The sequence below is a fragment of the Hemitrygon akajei genome, chromosome 8 (assembly GCF_048418815.1).
Source record: "Hemitrygon akajei chromosome 8, sHemAka1.3, whole genome shotgun sequence".
NCBI lineage: Eukaryota > Metazoa > Chordata > Chondrichthyes > Myliobatiformes > Dasyatidae > Hemitrygon > Hemitrygon akajei.
The window spans coordinates 138,695,886-138,715,399 of NC_133131.1; the positions used below are offsets into that span (position 1 = coordinate 138,695,886).

General features: G+C 41.7%; 1 protein-coding gene across 5 annotated transcripts in view; it reads right to left on the minus strand.

Moving 5' to 3' along the window:
• The window catches only part of odad2 (outer dynein arm docking complex subunit 2), a 220,142-nt gene extending 201,150 nt beyond the window's left edge, over positions 1–18,992 (minus strand). Inside the window, exons 1-3 of one of the 5 annotated variants that reach the window (XM_073054733.1) lie at positions 18,879–18,992; positions 18,310–18,547; positions 8,623–8,783 (exon numbers count right to left, since the gene is read on the minus strand). In XM_073054733.1, the coding sequence (XP_072910834.1) occupies positions 8,623–8,783; positions 18,310–18,533 (385 nt within the window). In that variant the 5' untranslated portion in view covers positions 18,534–18,547; positions 18,879–18,992. Of the gene's footprint in view, positions 1–8,622; positions 8,784–18,309; positions 18,651–18,682; positions 18,767–18,878 lie in introns of those variants that run through there. The other 4 variants (XM_073054734.1, XM_073054735.1, XM_073054732.1 and 1 more) reach the window with 4 other exon arrangements.
• Between the last annotated feature and the right edge of the window lie 522 nt (positions 18,993–19,514).

Sequence of the window (19,514 nt, forward strand, 5' to 3'; positions counted from 1 at the left end):
TTCCCATTGTATTCCTATTTCTCTCTCTCTCTCCAACAAAGTGCAACACAGCGACAATCAAAAGGCTGCAGCCTGAATGAACTGAGTGACCTTTATATTTCCATCGGACAATACATTTATCCCCTAGACAATGATAGAGCTTATTTCTTATTGATTATTATTATACCCGCACTTTTAGATTTAGTATTGATGACGTATATTATCTGTATGTTTGCATGGATATTATTTTTGTGTATTTTTACTAATAAATACTGTTAAAAATAGTACCATCAGACTTCAACGGACCTCTCTATCTTTGCTGGTAAGTGACCCAGTTACGGGGTTCGTAACAAAGTGGGGGCTCATCCGGGATTTGATACCAAATTGGAGGGCCAGTGAATCGGGCTTGTAAGTCCAAACTTGGATCTGGTTTCGCGGGTAACCAGATGGGAAACAGCAAAGATGGACGTGGATGAATTTATAGAAAACCCGACTCTAGAGACGCTAGAGGCGGCCACAAAGTCGGACTTGATAAATATTGCGAAAGGAATAAACCTCACAGAGGTGAGGTTGTCGATGAAAAAGCAGGAGGTGCGGAGGGCCATAACTCAGTATTATATTGTGAAGAATGTGTTTCTGCTGAGGTATCAGAAAATATCCCTGAAAAGGCACCAGCTAGTGGGACGGCTCAGTTAGAGTTGGAGAAATTAAGGTTGGAACATGAAATTAAGTTAAAGCAGCTGGAAGCAGCTGAAAAAGAAAAAGAAAGAGCCGAAAAGCAACGGGATCATGTGCTCCAGCTCAAGGAGTTAGAGGTGAAGAGGGGGCAGGAAAGAGCTGAAAGGGAGCATGAAATTCAGTTAAAACAGCTGGAAGCAGCTGAAAAGGAGAAGGAAAGGGCCGAGAAGGAGAGGGAGAGAGCCGAGAAGGAGAGAGAGTATGAGGAAAAGGAGAAACAGAGGCAACATGACTTGGATATGGAGAAGTTAAGGCAAGAGCGAAGAGCTCAAGGGTCAGACCGAGAGGAGCGGTTTAATGTTAGTTGGGAGTTTAGGTTAGTACCTCCGTTTGAGGAGACGGATGTTGATAGTTATTTCTTGCATTTTGAAAAGGTGGCAGTGAGTCAGAAGTGGCCCAAAGAGCAATGGGTGGCGTTGTTACAAAGTGTGTTAAAAGAGAAGGCACAATGGGCATATGCGGCGTTGTCCATGGAGGAGGAAGAGTCGGAGAATTATGAGAAAGTAAAGGAGGCCATTCTTTGGACCTACGAATTGGTTCCTGAAGCCTATAGACAAAAGTTCAGAAATTTAAAGTAAGGGTGGAATCAGATGTATACCGAGTTTGCCTATGAGAAGGGTGTGCTCTTGGATCGCTGGTGTGCAGCAGAAATAGTGGAAGAAGATTTTTGGCATCTCAGGGAGTTAATTCTGATTGAGGAATTTAAAGGTTGTGTTTCGGATGATATCCGGATGTATTTGAATGAGAAGCCGAATAAGTCCATCTCCGAATTTGCTAGGTTCGCAGATGAATATGCCCTAACCCACAAGACAAAGTTTTCCTCGAATAAAAGTTACCAGAGAGACCATGGGAACGGTAGAGAAAGCCCACCGGCTGAGGCAGAGATCCTGCCGGGAGCTAGTGGTAAAATTGAGGAGGAGAGGCAAGACGGCAGGAGAGGTCCTGTCTTGACCTGTTTTAATTGTGGAAAGGTGGGTCATATTGCATCTAAGTGCCTTGCTCTGAGGAAGGAGACAGGAAAATGGAAAGCAGCAGTCCCTATAGGATGTGTTGTGGTGATCAGTAAATCGACGAGAGAGCCCCAGGTAGACAGAGTACGAGAAGGGTCTGAGAAATGTATTTCAGAAGGAACCGTGTCTGTGAGAAAGGGAGACACACCAGTTCCAGTGCGGATCTGGAGAGACACGGGAGCTGAACTGTCATTGATTAGCAGTAAGGTACTGGATTTTGGTCGCAAGACTGGAGAGGTAGCTTTGAGAGGCATAGGAAAAGGGACAGAAGCGGTGCCCTTGCATAGGATCATTATAAATTGTGAGCTGGTATCTGGACCAGTTGAAATAGGGGTGCGATTGGAATTCCTGAGAACTAACGTGGACGTCCTTCTGGGTAACGATTTAGCTGGTGGTGAAGTCTGGTCGGCCATGAAGCTGACAAGCCAGCCTGTAAGTGTTGAGGTCCCGCCCCTAGATTCCAAGATCTATCACGCATGCGCGACCACTCGCAGCATGTCGAGAAAGGCAGCTGAGAATGAGACCAGTTTAAATCCAGCCAGTATCGATTTGGCCGAGACGTTTTTACCGACCCTGTACCAAGAGGGGTTAGAGGGTGGTAAAACGGAGAATAGGAAAGTGAAAGAGAGTAAGGGAGAGGAGGTAGATCTGCCCTTAGCCAGGAGGAAATTTATAGAGGCACGAAGTAAAGATGAGAAACAGATAAGGCTGTTAAAAGGTCCAGGGTTGGACATGGATGATCTGTCCGGTTTGGCAGAACTGTTTGAAGAAGTTGAAAATTCTAAAGGTGTTCCCGATAATGAAATGAGGGCAGTCCGAGATGAAAAGGATGCCATTACCTTGAAGAAGTCTGCTGGGTTGGCAGATGAGGTTGTTTCAGCCCGCGGGGTTGAGTTTACTCCGGAAGGGAGTTGCCCAGAGAGTAACTGGGAGGATCAGGGGAATTTAGAATTTGAAAAGGGTATGGGTATTGAAAGCCTGGAAGAGGCAGATGTCCCGTTTGAGTGTGTCCAAGATGTGGATGCACGTGGTACTGAACCTAGTAATGGAGCTCAGAAAAAAGTCTGAGGTATTTGATTCGGTTGAAAAGGAATGCAGTCCTTGTGGGTCAGATGGACTTGGTTCAGTGAAGAAAGGGTTAACCTTGGTAATAGTGGGAAGTGAGAATTCCCAGTTGTTTGTGCTCGAAGGTGTGTTAAAAGTTAGTGAGGAGATAAAAGGTGGTGAGGTGAATATTATTATTGAAGGAAAAGGGAAAAGTGTCGTTCCTAAATTGAATGAAGAAAATTTAAAGTCTGGATTGATGTCAGAAGCAGCAACCAGGCTGCAGAGACAATGGCTTGGTAACACGGTGCCTGCGAATCAATTACAGGGTGATTTGGAATGTAAAGGTGCCCCACACGCTACTGTCATTCAAGAGTGTGCTGTGAAAAAGCAGAATTTGAAATGCTGTTTGAACAAAGAGGGATCGCTTGCAGATCTTAAATTGAAAACTAATAGCATGAAGGGTCCTGAAGATAAAACTAACGACGTGCTTAAAATTAAAGTATTGTGTGGAAATTCGGAAAATGGTCTAAGTTTGGAACACATTGTTGATGAAAATAACTCCTATGAAAGGAGCATGCAAAGGCCTATTCCACACTAGTATACAAGTTAACCACATGGGAGTTAACTGGAAAAGGGGCGAGGGTTGACGGGATGCCATTTTAAATAACAGGATCCGGTTTTAAGGGATTTCGACAAAGCATGTGAATAATAAAGACAACCCCCATGGAAGTTTGACTGTTCAGTTTGAAAGTAACATAAAGATTAGTATTTGCATGAACTTTTGTAGTATACTCATAAGCTAAGATCACAACTCTTTAGTTTTTGTTTGCTGAAGGAAAGGAATAAAAATAGGTGGTTATCAAATTGGAGTCTGATGCTACAAGATTTTATTAAGGTACAAGATGTTAAGATATTAAAGGAAGTGACAATGTAATCGCTAACTGTTTAGATGCGGAATTGAATGTATAACTGTATTACTCTGTAGTGAACAAAAAACTCTTTTGTATTGTGTTAGATTCTAAAATCCTGTAAGACTCTGTATTAATTCATTTTTACCGATGGTAAAAATCTTTGAAGGAAGGGGGTGTTACGAATGTGCCACAACTCTGAGAGGCCGAAGGGTACAAAGTCGCCCCCTCCTTTTTGAGAATCGCAAGATCGCTATTAATTCAGGTCTGGGACCCAGGAAATGAGAGAGAATCCACAAGGTTTGGAATGTGTCCTGGCCTCAGCGAAAACAAAAACCCTGATAACGGCTATTGTCTCTTGGAGACGGAATTGTGTATTGAGTACTGTACTATTCATTGAAGCCCCTCAGGGGATGACCAGAGTGGGCTGGTTGAGGGATTGCATCATCCCAACCTGATTGACATCTGAGACCCCGTGAGTAAGGATAAAAGAGGGTTTGGGGAACAACCCCTTCAGACGCACCAGGAGAAACGCTAGAAATCCTGTGACAGCGTTTAATAGCGACAGCCAGTGGGGGGGCCGTGTGCATCCTTTCCCTTTGCCTGGGATTGGCGGCCTCACCATGGAAGAACGGCTTTAGCTAAAGGAGAGGCCACAAGTGAACGGCCACCCCAACGGGACTCCCGACGGATCGAAATCATAAAGGTTGGAAAACCCGCAGCGGTAACTGTTCCCATTCTATTCCTATTTCTCTCTCTCTCCAACAAAGTGCAACACAGCGACAACCAAAAGTCTGCAGCCTGAATGAACTGAGTGACTTTTATATTTCCATCGGACAATACGTTATCCCCTAGACAACGATAGAGCTTATTTCTTATTGATTATTATTATACCCGCACTTTTAGATTTAGTATTGACGACGTATATTATCTGTATGTTTGCATTGATATTATTTTTGTGTATTTTTACTAATAAATACTGTTAAAAATAGTACCATCAGACTTCAACGGACCTCTCTATCTTTGCTGGTAAGTGACCCAGTTACGAGGTTCGTAACAGTATATATAATTATCTGGATAGACAGGGTCTGATTAGGAACGATCAACATGGATTTTTGTGTGGAAGGTCATGTTTGACAAATCTTATTGAATTTTTTGAAGAGGTTACTAGGAAAGTTGACGAGTGTAAAGCAGTGGATGTTGTTTATATGGACTTCAGTAAGGCCTTTGACAAGGTTCCACACGGAAGGTTAGTTAGGAAAGTTCAATCGTTAGGTATTAATATTGAAGTAGTAAAATGGATTCAATAGTGGCTGGGTGGGAGATGGCAGAGAGTAGTGGTGGATAACTGTTTGTCAGGTTGGAGGCCGGTGACTAGTGGTGTGCCTTAGGGATCTGTACTGGGTCCAATGTTGTTTGTCATATACATTAATGATCTGGATGATGGGGTGGTAAATTGGATTAGTAAGTATGCAGATGATACTAAGATAGGTGGCGTTGTGGATAATGAAGTAAGTTTTCAAAGCTTGCAGAGAGATTTAGGCCAGTTAGAAGAGTGGGCTGAAAGATGGCAGATGGAGTTTAATGTTGATAAGTGTGATGTGCTCCATTTTGGTAGGACTAATCAAAATAGGACATACATGGTAAATGGTAGGGCAATGAGGAATGCAGTAGAGCAGAGTGATCTAGGAATAATGGTGCATTGTTCCCTGAAGGTGGAATCTCATGTGGATAGCGTGGTGAAGAAAGCTTTTGGTATGCTGGCCTTTATAAATCAGAGCATTGAGTATAGGAGTTGGGATGTAATGTTAAAATTGTACAAGGCATTGGTAAGGCCAAATTTGGAGTATTGTGTACAGTTCTGCTCACCGAATTATAGGAAAGATGTTGACAAAGTAGAGAAAGTACAGGGGAGATTTACTAGAATGTTACCTGGGTTTCAGCACCTAAGTTACAGAGAAAGGTTGAACAAGTTAGGTCTTTATTCTTTGGAGCGTAGAAGGTTGAGGGGGGACTTGATAGAGGTATTTAAAATTATGAGGGGGATAGATAGAGTTGATGTGGATAGGCTTTTTCCATTGAGAGTAGGGGAGATTCAAACAAGAAGACATGAGTTAGGGAGCAAAAGTTTAGGGGTAACATGAGGGGGAACTTCTTTACTCAGAGACTGGTAGCTGTGTGGAACGAGCTTCCAGTAGAAGTGGTAGAGGCAGGTTCGATATTGTCATTTAAAAAAAAAATTGGATAGGTATATGGACAGGAAAGGAATGGAGGGTTATGGGTTGAGTGCAGGTCGGTGGGACTAGGTGAAGGTAAGCGTTTGACATGGACTAGAAGGGCCAAGATGGCCTGTTTCCATGGTTTAATTGTTATATGGTTATATGGTTACATGGTTATTATTTCACCCATTGTTCTTCTCTACTGTCTAGACCTTAAATTTGTTTTCTCTCTCTCTCTCAGTTCAGAGGTAGGGTCTTTGACCTGAAACATTAAGAACATAAGAAATAAGAGCAGGAGTAGGCCATCCAGCCCATCGAAACTGCTCCACCGTTCAATAAGATCATGGCTGATCTGACCATGGACTCATCTCCACCTACCTGCCTTTTCCCCATAACCCTTAATTCCCCAACTATGCAAAAATCTATCCAACCTTGTCGTAAATATACTTACCAAGGTAGCCTCCACTGCTTCATTGAGCAGAGAGTTCCACAGATTCACTACTCTTTGGGAAACGCAGTTCCTCCTAATCCCCATCCTAAATTTACTCCTCCTAATCTTGAGGCTATGTCCCCTAGTTCTAGTCTCACCTACCAGTGGAAACAATTTTCCTGCGCATATCTTATCTATCCCTTTCATAATTTTATATGTTTCTATAAGATCTCCTCTCATCCTTCTGAATTCCAGCAAGTACAGTCCCAGGTGACTCAATCTCCCCTCATATTCTAACCCCCTCATCTCTGGAATCAACTTGGTGAACCTCCTCTGCACCGCCTCCAAAGCCAGTATATCCTTAAGTAAGGAGAACAGAACTGCACACAGAACTGCACACAGTACTCCAGATGCGGCCTCATCAGTGCCCTATAAAATTGCAGCATAACCTCCCTGCTCTCAAATTCAATCCCTCTAGCAATGAAGGCCAACATTCCATTTGGCTTCTTGATAGCCTTCTGCACCTGCAAACTAATCTTTTGTGATTCATGCACAAATATTCCCAAGCCCTCCTGCACAGCAGCATGCTGCAATCTTTTATCATTTAAATAATAATCTGATCTTTCATTTTTCTTTCCAAAATGACCTCGTATTTACTAACATTGTACTCCATCTGCTAGACCCTTGCCCACTCACTTAACCTATCTATATCTCTCTGCAGACTCTACATATCCTCTGCACAATTTACTTTTCCATTTAATTTAGTGTCATCAGCAAACTTAGATACACTACACTTGGTCCCCTCTTCCACATCATTAATGTTTATCGTGAACAGTTGCAGGCCCAGCACCAACTCCTGTGGCACTGATTGCCAACCAAACAAACACCCATGCTTCTGTTTCTGCTTCCATGGATGCAGATTGATCTTTCAGCATGCTCTGTTTTTATAGCACTGTGCAAGTACCTTTACTACTAGGTTTGAAATGGTTCAAGGAAGTGGCTCAATACCAAGTTCTCAAGGTAATTAGGGATGTGAAATAATTTCTGACCAGTGATACCCACATCCCAAAGAATGAGTAAAAGGTTTTTTAGCAAAATTTCTGAAAGGAAATGTTTCAAGAAGGACCTATGAAGTTATACTACAGAACAAAACTGATCCTAGTGAATGTTGAACTTACTCATCTTATACCAGCAGTAATTCCAATCACCCCATTCTCTCTCCTTATTTCCCTGTAACCCTGCATCTTATTCTCTTGTATTGCTCAAATCAATTCCACTTTGATTGTTTTGCCTTACACTGAAGGGTAAAAAAAAGTTAGTAAAGAGAAAAATATTATCTTAACATTAACCGCTACAAACCAATAAAATCCCAACCTAAAATTTTAATGTTTCTGCTGTGCACTCTGTATGTGACTGTCCTTATGACATTGTAAGTGGTATCTTCTTATTTATTTATTTATTTATTTGTTCATTCTTATTTTGTACAGAAAGTCCTACAAAATTATGACAGCTATTGTTTTATTTTACCTTAATTTGTTGCTGGATATAAATTTGATGTATAATATTATTAACATTCTGTTTACAATGAGCCAATTATCAGAATAGTTAGCAAGACTGAAACAGTGAGATAAAAGGGCCACAGCAGCAAAGATAAAAAAAAATCTAAGGATAGAAACCAGATATGATTAATGGCTGTTTTTCAAAGTGAAGGGAAAATTACTGCTATTTTTGAACGCTGAAGGCATCTACAATTTCAAATTTGATGATGACATGAAACTTTGTTGTAAACAATAAAGACAGTGAGGTTTTAGATAACTAGAGGGAAACGTAGAAGCATAAATGACAAGTTTCATTGCAGATGTGTCAGATGTAATACAGTCTGATAGGAGGACTATAGATGCAAAAATTTAAGTGGTGTAATAACAAAAACAAGTTTGACAAGACAGTCATCAGTATGAAAGAATAGAATAAAGAACAGAAGTGACAAGAGGAAAAACTTCAATGCAACGAGTGGTCTGGATTTCAAAATTCATTACCTAATTGGGTGGTGGATACTGGCTTAACACTGACATTCCAAATGCAAAGTATAGGGGTGTGGGACAAATTTGTTTTTTGAATGAATTCAATTGTCCCCATCTGTGCTGTGCTAATGTATGATTTTAATTAATAGTTCTAAAATAATAATGAGAGATTATAGTTTTAAAAATAAATTCCAAAATATGTGTAGACATAAATAAATAAGTTATACCAATTAAAATCACTTGTATGAGAAAAACGTCATTAAAACTGACCTTCCAAACAAGCTTGTGTTTCTTTCAGTTTCTCCTTCTGAGCTATTTCCAGAAACTTAGCCAGCTGGTTAAAGGCATATACTTTAATGATGCCAGTAGAAGACTGAAAATTCAGCAAAGGGATCCCATCTATCTTTTCTTTTGATACTAAAGTCTCATTACTAAAAAGAGAAAAAAATATTAAGTTTATCCTGAAACTTAGGTCATCAGGCAAAACTATAATAAAAAAGTTATGTTGATATTAGAGAAAGTGAATAATCAGTTATTAACATTTTGCACAAATCAAATACTTGTTAGATAACTGGTGTAATTAGATTGTTAAAATGGTGGGCTGTGAGTTACAAACAATAAAGACTTAGTTTTCCTATATTTAAACCCATCATGCTTTTGATAAGTGTTTCCTTTGCCTTTTGGCAGCTGCTCAATACGATAATGATATGAGAACAGATCACCTGCCGGAAAAACATACAAGTGGCGGAATAAAATAAGCACAAACGCACTCTATGGGTATAGAAAAGCTATTTTGTCCACATGCACTCAAAAAATAGTATTCTAGTTAAATGAGTGAACTTCATTGTTTGTTTGAAATTTCCAACCAACAAAACACAAAAGATTCTGCAGATGCTCGGAACCAGAGCAACAAACACAAAATGCTGGAGGTTAGGCAGCATCATGGAAGGGAACAAAAAGTTAACGTTTCAGGCCAAGACCCTTCATCAGGGCGGATTAAGGGTTATCTCCAAATACCAATACTAGCTGCAATTAGCTACAATAACACAGACAAGAATGACATTTCAACATAAGCATACAAGCAGAAGGAGTAGCACCCAGATAACAAAATATCTTTACTCCTGTACTCAAATCCTTTTATAATAAAAACCACCATATCATTTGTCCTCCTACTTTATTTTGTTGCTTTTGCATCTTGGTTTCAAGTCCCTTAGCATGTTAAAAGTATCAAACCCTTCACGATTTAAAATTTATCTTCTGCACTGTTTTCCATACATGTTCAATTGACTTTTAAATGGTAATATACACTACTGAATGTATACACCTGATAATTCCTATATCCAATAACCTGCATATCTTACTCGATAGTTATTAATAAAGGGAATATTTTTTTATTTTTTTTAATTAGTTTTTCAAAACATTTTACAAAATTAAAAACCCCAAATCCCAATGAGGAGCATTAATACAGTGCAAGATTAAGCATACAATAACAATATGCTACAAAGGAAGAGAATTTAACAAAAAACCACCTAAATTAAAGACAAGTGAGCTTAGTGTCCTCCCCAAGCCCCACAACACAAGAAAAAAAACATCTCCAGACCAACCACCACACAGTATAAAGAGTATAAAGTCCGGACAGTCAAACTCCCAGACTGTGAATACACTTAGCAACAGAGGATAATAATGCCTACTACCAGAAAAAAAAAGGAGCTGGAAGCAAGGGACCGAAAAGAAGAAAAAAAAAAGAAAAAAAAACCCTAGTCAAGAGGAAGGTTATGAAAGTACTCGATAAAAGGTCCCCAGACCTTATGGAACTTTAGATCCGAATTAAGAACTGAATAATGAATTTTTTCGAGGTCCAAGCAGGCCATAATGTCATTAAGCCATTGCGCATGAGTGGGCGGGGCAACATCTCTCCATCTAAGGAGGATCAAGCGTCTCGCCAGGAGAGAGGCAAAGGATAGTATTCGGCATTTGGTCGGACCCAGACATAAATCTGTCTCGCCCCAAAAACCGAACAGAGCAATTAAGGGGTTAGGTTCTAGGTGCTGATTCAGAATACCCGATAATGTAGTGAAGACATCTTTCCAGAATTTCTCCAAGCTAGGACAGAACCAGTACATATGGATGAGAGAGGCCACGCCTCTCTTGCATTTATCACAGAGCGGACTAATGCCAGGGTAGAATCGAGATAGTTTAGATTTAGACATATGGGCTCTATGAACAATCTTAAACTGTAAGAGGCAATGGCGAGCACAAAGGGAGGTTGAGTTAACCGATTTGAGAACTGAGTCCCAGCTATCCTCGGATAAGGAGATATTTAAATCCTGCTCCCAGGCCATTTTAATTTTATCCACAGGGGCCCGTCGTAAGGCTGCTAGTTTATCTCGGATAATTGAAATTAAACCTTTACCTAGTGGATTAATGGAAAGAAATAGGTCCATAGCATTTTTCGCAGGCATTTCAGGAAAGTTAGGAATTAAAGGAGCAGTAAAGTGTCGGATTTGGAGATATCTGAAAAAGTGAGCGTTAGGCAGGTTGAACTTAATGGAGAGCTGCTGAAAAGAAGCGAAGCGATTATCAATGAAGAGATCTTCAAAATGTCTAATGCCCTTCCTGTACCAAACATGGAATGCTGAATCGTACGTAGTAGGTAAAAAAAGGTGATTATGTGCAACAGGGCTAGAAACGGAAAACCCCTGGAAACCATAGCATTTCCTGAACTGAGCCCATATACGCAAAGTGTGTCTAACCAGAGGATTAGCTATTGATCTGGGCAGACTGCTAGGGAGTGCAGAGCCAAGAAGTGCAGATATAGATAATTCTTTAGTGGAGTTCAACTCCATTGCCACCCAGTTAGGGCACTCGGGTTGACCGTGGAAGAAAGACCAGAAAGCAGCACAACGTATATTAGCTGCCCAATAATATAAGCGAAAGTTAGGTAAAGCCATGCCACCATCTTTTTTAGATTTTTGGAGGTGGATTTTATTAATTCTGGAGTGCTTATTCTGCCACAGATATGACAAAATAATAGAGTCTAAGGAATCAAAAAATTTAGGAATAAAAATTGGGATAGATTGAAATAAGTATAAAAATTTGGGGAGAACATACATTTTAACAACATTAATATGACCTACCAAGGACATAGATAGAGGTGACCATTGTACCAGACTCTGTTTTATAGTATATGAAAGATTGACAAAGTTTTCACGAAAGAGATCTTTAAACTTCCTTGTGACTGTAATTCCAAGATAAGTAAATTGATTATGGACTACTTTAAAAGGGAGATCACAAAATATTAGTTCTTGTGCTTCTTTATTAATTGGGAAAAGTTCACTCTTATGTAAGTTGAGTTTATAGCCAGAGATCTGGCTAAACTGGTCAAGAAGTGAAAACATTAGAGGTAAGGATGTAGACGGATTTGAGAGAAAGAGTAATAAGTCATCAGCATAGAGAGAAACTTTATGCTCAACACCCCTTCTCCAAATCCCGGTCAATTCAGGACATTTTCGAAATGCTATCGCCAGAGGTTCTATAGCCAAATCAAAGAGAAAGGGACTTACGGGGCATCCCTGACGGGTGCCACGTTTGAGATTAAATACTTGGGATTTCTGAAAATTAGTTAGAACAGAAGCAGTAGGACACAGGTACAGCAATTGGATCCAAGAGATGAAACTTTGGCCGAGGTCAAATTTTTCTAAGACTGCAAAAAGGTAATTCCACTCTATACGATCAAATGCTTTCTCCGCATCAAGGGAGATAACACATTCAGGAGTCCCAGTTGGAACTGAGTATAAAATATTAAATAGACGCCGAATGTTAAAAAAAGGGAGACGGTTTTTAATAAAGCCTGTTTGGTCATCAGAGATAATGGAGGGAATAACGGTTTCTAATCTATGAGCCAACACTTTAGCTAAGATCTTTACATTAACATTGAGCAGAGAGATTGGCCTGTACAAGGAACACTCTGTTGGGTCTTTGCCCTTTTTTAAAAGAAGAATAATAGATGCCTCATTGAAAGAGGGTGGCAATTTGCCGTAATTAAACGAGTCAGATAATACTGAAAGTAACTGAGGAGAAAGAAGTGAAGAGAATGATTTATAAAATTCCACAGGGAACCCATCAGGAATAAAGGGAATATTGATTAAAAGTGGCACAGTGGTGCAGCAGGAGTGCTACCTTGCCATTGCAAGAACCAAGTTCAAGCTTGACCTCTGATGCTGCCTGCATAGAGTTTCTCCTTTTATGTTCTACCTGTGACTACACTGGTGCTCTGATTCCTCAAATCCTAATGATAGCTGTAAATCGTCCCTGGTATTTGTGCATGGGAAGGAGAGAGAGAGAGAGAGAGAGAGAGAGAGAGAGAGAGAGAGAGGAGAGAGAGGAGAGAGAGAGAGAGAGAGAGAGAGAGAGAGAGAGAGAGAGAGAGAGAGAGAGAGAGAGAGAGAGAGAGAGAGAGAGAGAGAGAGAGAGAGAAGGTGACAGGAAAATAAGTGGGGGGGGGTTGCAAGGCATTAAAGGGATTGCTCTAGGATTGAAGGGACAAGAAAATCAATGAGTCGATAAAGAGTTCAGTAAGACTTTACTAAGTTTACAGATGACTCTAAAGTAAGTGGTATTGTAGACAGTGAAGTGAGTTCATCTAGAATTACAGTGGAATCCCAGTCAGCTGGATACGTGAGTCAGGGAATGATGAGTAAAGTTTAATTCAGGTAAATGTGGAGTGTTGCATTTTGAAGAGTCATATCAAGGTAGGACTTACACCGTGAATGTTAGAACCCTGGGGGGAGCCTTGGAGTTCAGGTACATAGAATATAGAAAATATAGCAGTACAGCACAGAAGCAGGCCCTTTGGCCCACAACAGTGTGCTGAACCATTTAAATTATTAATCAAATAGCGAACAAATCTCTTCTATCTACACAATGGCCATATCCTTCCATTTTCCTCTTGTTCATATGCCCATCTAAACATCTCTTAAAAGTCCTTAATGTTTCTGCCTTTACCAACATCCCAGAAAGCATATTCCAGGCACTCAACACTATCTGGGTAAAAAATTTGCTCCTTCCATCTCCTTTGAAGTTACCCCCTTTTCTCCTTAAATGCATACCCCCTGGTATTAGACATTTCAATCCTGGGAAAAATATATTGTCTATCTATTCTATCTATGCATCTCATAACCTTATAAACCTCCATTAGATCTCCCCTCAGCCTTTGCCACTCCAGAGAAAACAAACAAGTTTGCCCAACCTCTCATTATAGCACATGCCCTCTAATCCAGGCAACATCCTGGTAAACCTCTTATGCAGCATCTCCAAAGCCTCGATATTCTTCCTATAATGGGGTGACCAGAACTGTATGCAATACTCCAGATGCGGCCTAACTACGGTTTTATAAAGCTGCAGCATAACTTCCTGAATTTGGAAAACAGTGCCTTGAATAATAAACAGAAGCATGGTATATGCCTCCTTAACCACCCTATCAAATCGTCTAGCCACTTTCAGGGAGCAATGAACTCGGACACCAAGCTCCCTCCACTCATTGACACTGTTAAGGATCTTGCCTTTAACAGTGTACTGTCGCTTTGCATTTGACCTACCAGGGTGTAACACCTCACATTTAACTACATTATATCCTATCTGCCATTTCTCTGCCATATCTGTAACTGATCTATATCCCATTGTATTCTTTACCAGCCTTCTATACAATCCACAGTAGCACCAACCTTCGTATCATCTGTAAACTTACCAACCTACCCATCTACATTTACATTTAGGTCATTTATGTACATCACAAACAGCATAAGTCCCAGTACAGATCCCTGCAAAACACTACTAATCACAGACCTCCAACTGGAATAAGACCCTTTGACCACTACTTCCATCTTCTATAGACAAGCCAGTTCTGAATCCAAATGATCCCATGCATCTTAATCTTCTGGATGAGCCTTCTATAAGGGACCTTGTCAAAAAATCCAGGTAGTCAACATTCACCCCATTCTGGGGTGTATAGGGAAGGGTAGCACCTCTGATGGGGGGACCTGCCATGCCCTTTTTCAGGGCAGCTCATCCACCTTTGGTCCCCACCTGGCACTCAGCTCTCACCTGTGGCTCCAAGTAGCTGTAACACGCGCAGCAGCCACAGCCTGGTAAACCACCTCAGCAGACGGGCCAAGCCAGGTGAGGGTAGCCGATGGGTCTTCGACCCTTGGTGAGGTAGGGGCTCTGCCTATCCCAGCGTGTGAAGTCTGGCCCTGGCAGATTGAGTGGAGGAGACCGATTAATGGTTCAACGGTCAAGAAAGTAGGCAGGCGTTTGTGGAGCGCTAAGAGCATAACAAGGCACTTAGATGTCCTGGTCATCCACTGCAAGAGGTGGTAATCTCTTTAAACTCACCCAGCAGAAGGCAAAGGCAAACCACTGCTGTAACTTGCCGAGTATATGATTTCCCAATATGTCAGAGCGGCGTGGAGGGAAATCATCCGCCAACTGGAAATTCCAGATGCGACCTAACAACGAGACAACATTCGCAGTTCTACCTTCATCAATCACCCTTATCAGCTCATCAAAATGCATCAAGATAGCAAGATGTGAGTTGCACCGCACAAACCCAGGATGGCTCTCCTTAATTTTCCAAATACTCATAAATCCTAACCCTAAGAATTTTCTCCAGTAACCTCCCTACCACTGATGTCAGATACATAAATCTATTCTTTCCGATTATCCCAGGTTCCCTTCTTAAATAATGGGACAAGTCAGGGTCCTCACTTGTGATTAGAGAGGATATGAAGAGATTGGTTGAGGCTTCTCTTGCATCTCTCAATAAGCTGGAGTATATCCCATCAAGCCTTGGGGGTCTACCTACCTTATGCTCCTTAAGAGACCCAACACTTCCTCCCTCTTTACCTTGAAATGTTCAAGCATATCAATATACTCAACACTGATCTCCCTATCCTCCACACCCTTCTCCTTGGTAAATTCTGATGTTAAATATTCATTAAGGGCTTCACCGTCATCCTCTGCATCCAAATAAATATTCCCCCATTTATTCTTGAATGGTCTTACCCTCGCCCTAATTATCCTCCTGCTCTTGATGTGTGTATAGAATGCCTTGGCATTCTCTTTAATTCCAATTCCAAGGACTTTTCATTGCCCCACCTGGCTTTCTTAATTCCCTTCTTGAGTTCTTTTCTAACTCCTTTGTAATCCTTTAGGACCCTGATTGATTCTAGCTTCCTAAGCTTGACATACTTTTCCTTTTTATTCTTGACTGCATTCAATACATTCTTCTCTGAAAGTGGTCAGGTAAATAGGGCAGTGAAGGACACTTTTAGCATGTTGACTTTCATCAGTCAGGGCACCAATTACATAAGTTAGGAGTTTATGTTGTAGTTATACAAGATGCTGGTGAGGCCACATTTTGAATATTATGCTTAGGTGTGGACATACTGTTTTGGTAAAGATGTTATTAAACAGAACTGAGTGCAGAAAAGATTTACACGGATGTTGCCAGGACTCAAGGGACTAGTTTACAGTGTTAATAAACACTGCTACCCTTCTCCCAACCAAATGTCTCCAACCAAATAAGAAAAATTATGAGCATGAAATAAATAAGATAGAAAGTTCAAGGAAGATATTTGGATAAACTGTTTTCAAAAGAAAATATCAGATATCATTTTAGATAACATAGAACATAGAAAACTACAGCACATTACAACCCTTCAGCTCACAATGTTGTGCCAACCATGTAGCCTACTTCAGAAACTGCCTGGAATTACCCTACCACAGAGACCTCTATTTTTCTAAGCTCCATGTACCTATTTAAGAGTCTCTTAAAAGACCCTATTGTATCCACCTCCACCACCATCACCAGCAGTTGCATTCCACGCTCCCACCACCCTCTCTGTGAAAAACTTACCCCTGACATCCCCTCTGTACCTGCTTCCAAGCACCTTAAAACTATACCCCCTCAGGCCAAGTTCACTCAACCTATTCTCATACAGCAGAGTGGGACCTTGCTGAAAATTCAATGCACCACACCCACTAATCATAGAAACATAGAAAACCTACAGCACAATACAGGCCCTTCGGCCCACAAGGTTGTGCCGAGCATGTCCCTACCCTAGAAATTACTAGTCTTACCTATAGCCCTCTATCTTTCTAAGCTCCATGTACCTTTCCAAAAGTCTCTTAAAAGATCCTATCGTATCTGCCTTTGCCAGCAGCCCATTCCACGCACTCACCACTCTCTGAGTAAAAAGCTTACCCAACATTTCCTCTGTACCTACTCCCCAGCACCTTAAACCTGTGTCCTCTTGTGGCAACCATTTCAGCCCTGGGAAAAAGCCTCTGACTATCCACACAATCCTCCTTAACTATTCTACCAGTTACATGTATTTTGACAATCAGATAGTCCAATACAATCTTCCTTTGTTATTCCATGCTAACTGTTCAATCTTAATATTCATTTCAAGATGTTCCTGTTGCATCCTTCATTATAGATTCCAGAATTTTCTCTATTACTGAAGGTGAAGAATTTCATAAAACAGCAAAAAGCTAACAAAACTCCCTAGGCCTCCCGTCCCATGATCCTTTCCCTTCTCCAGCTCTGTATCCTTTTTGCCAATCACCTTCCCAGCTCTTAGCTTCATCCCACCCCCTCCTGCCTTCTCCTATCATTTCAGATTTCCCCCTCCCCCTACCACTTTCAAATCTCTTACTATCTTTTCTTTCAGTTAGTCCTGACGAAGGGTCTCGGCCCGAAACTTCAACTGTACTTCTTCCTATAGATGCTGCCTGGCCTGCTGCATTCCACCAGCATTTTGTGTGTGTTGCTTGAACTTCCAGCATCTGCAGATTTCCTCGTGAAAACATGAAACCAAATTACTTTTAATTCTTAATTGTTGACACTGACTTTAGAAGTAGCAATGCATACTGGGTTAGGAATATTTAATCCTTACACCATGCTGTACAGGACCCTTAACTCTGCTCCTCCCCATGACATACAGACTGCTGCCCCAATCCGGGCATAGCATGAACTCAGACATCCCACCTCTCCTGGAAGTTCCAGGAGTCTCCCGCATATTGATAGCGGCTCCCTGACGCCCGCAAATTATATACAATATCCCAGAAATCGATTTTTTTGAGAGGGAGAGGGAGAGGAAGAGCAAGAGCGAGAGGGAGCATCCTGATTGGTCTCTCTTTGTGCTAAGTAGACCTATCAGTTTTCTCTGTGGGCGGGCTTCAGTCAACCTCTCTCTCTTTCATTGTCCATCAGTTCAGTTTAGTGTCCTGCTGAGCCATGGTAGAGTGTTCCAAAAAAAAGAAAATATAAACGTACTTCACCTCAGACTACACTAAAGAGTACGCCTGCCTAATAGGGGTAAAAAATAATGACAGTGTTGCTGGCTGCACTGTTTGCAACAGTGACTTTTCTAATGCCCATGGTGGGTTCAATGACTGTAAAAGACATGTTGAGGTGAGTTTAACAGGTGTCATTTGTTCATTAACATAGCTAAAGGTATTTAAACTAGCTGGCCAGCTGCTATGGAGCTACTCTATTGATGTCCTAGGTGATGAGGCCAAACTCCCTGTAGACTTGCTTAAAGTTGTAATAGAATAAAAAAGAGACTCCATGATAATATAAGTACATACTGTACATACTTCAATGTCACATTTTCTGCATATACCCAACTTGGCTTACAGATTAGACAAAGTCACTAAACGAAGTATTACATACACCCTTGGAGGTCGACGGGGGGGGGGAGGTCGACGGGGGGGGGGGCGGGGGTGCTACCTCCCTTAAATGAGTTTTTGCAGGGTGGGATGTCTGTGAACTGGAGTTACCTAAATGAATACACAGTGTGCATATCCACTCTAAACACTGTTTTCAGCTTAATAGTCTACCGTAAATGATCACGATACCGTGCAATATTAACCGCGTGCACTTCTGAAACGCACCTAAGTTCATAATCTGAACCAAATGCGATCACCTCCACTCCTGTCGACCATTCCAGTGGTTCTCGAAACATTAAGGCTGCTTCTTGGGGATACTTGGAGCTCATATTTTCAACAAATTTAATTATGTCGTTCAGCAGGGTCACGTTCAAGGGTGTAAATTCCAACTTTCCGACGCCGATGCCAGCCGCTGTCCACTGCGCAGCTCGAGTCAACGCAGCCCCCATGGCGATAGTGACTGCTGCGACAAGGAAAGACATGGGCATTGTTAGTACGCAAGATCCCATTCGATGCGATGTCAGATGTTCCATGGGAAAATGAACGACGTGTTCCTTTCTATCACCCGCACTAAGCTACACAATTACTTTCACAATACCAACGACATTTGTTGAGTGGTGTAAAGCGACAGGCCTCGAGGTCGAGGTGAATTCGCCCACCCGCAGCGGCCCCAGCAGAGCGTCGATCTTTTGTAAACTAGTCCAGGCCAGGCGCTGTGCGGGCGGAACGGCCTTGCAGTGTCACCCCCGCCCCGAATGCCTCCCTGCACCCCCGGGTTATCGCCCAGAGCTCACCCAAAGGTAAGCGACGCAGCACCGAGCAGCAGCCCCACTTGACTTCAGGGAGAGACACAAGTGCCCGGCGTCTGCGTTGCGGATCGTTGCCCTGGAGACAAGTTTACGCTGCCGTTGCTAGGCTACGGTTCCAAACACGGACCGGGCGCTGGTGCAAAATGGGGAAGAGGCGGGTCCCGGAGCATCTGACCTGCGCGCTCTGGTTGCAAGAGGCGATGAAAGTAACTTGAATTCACAGAATAAAACGACCTAGCCCTCGACAATAAAGGTCCACAGAAAGTGCCGTTGGGTCTGATCATGGCTGATGCAATGATGCAGTGTTGGCGTGCTGTTGAAAGTGGCATCTTTAAGATAAACCGTTAAACCAAAGATACATCTGTTCCCTCGCGTAAAGTGAAATATTTCATATCGAATGAGCAAATAGAAATTTTCTCTGGTATCCTGTTCATTATGCCTCAATAAACATCAAACATCAGCGTTAAATATCGGGACAAACTTCTCCACAACACATGCATTTGCAAATGATCTAGGCATTCAAACAAAAGACTACAGGAAGAAGCTCTGTGAACAATCCCATTCTCAATGACGACGTCCATAATTCCCAAATGGTTGAACCTCTTTAAGCTTTCCTTAGGA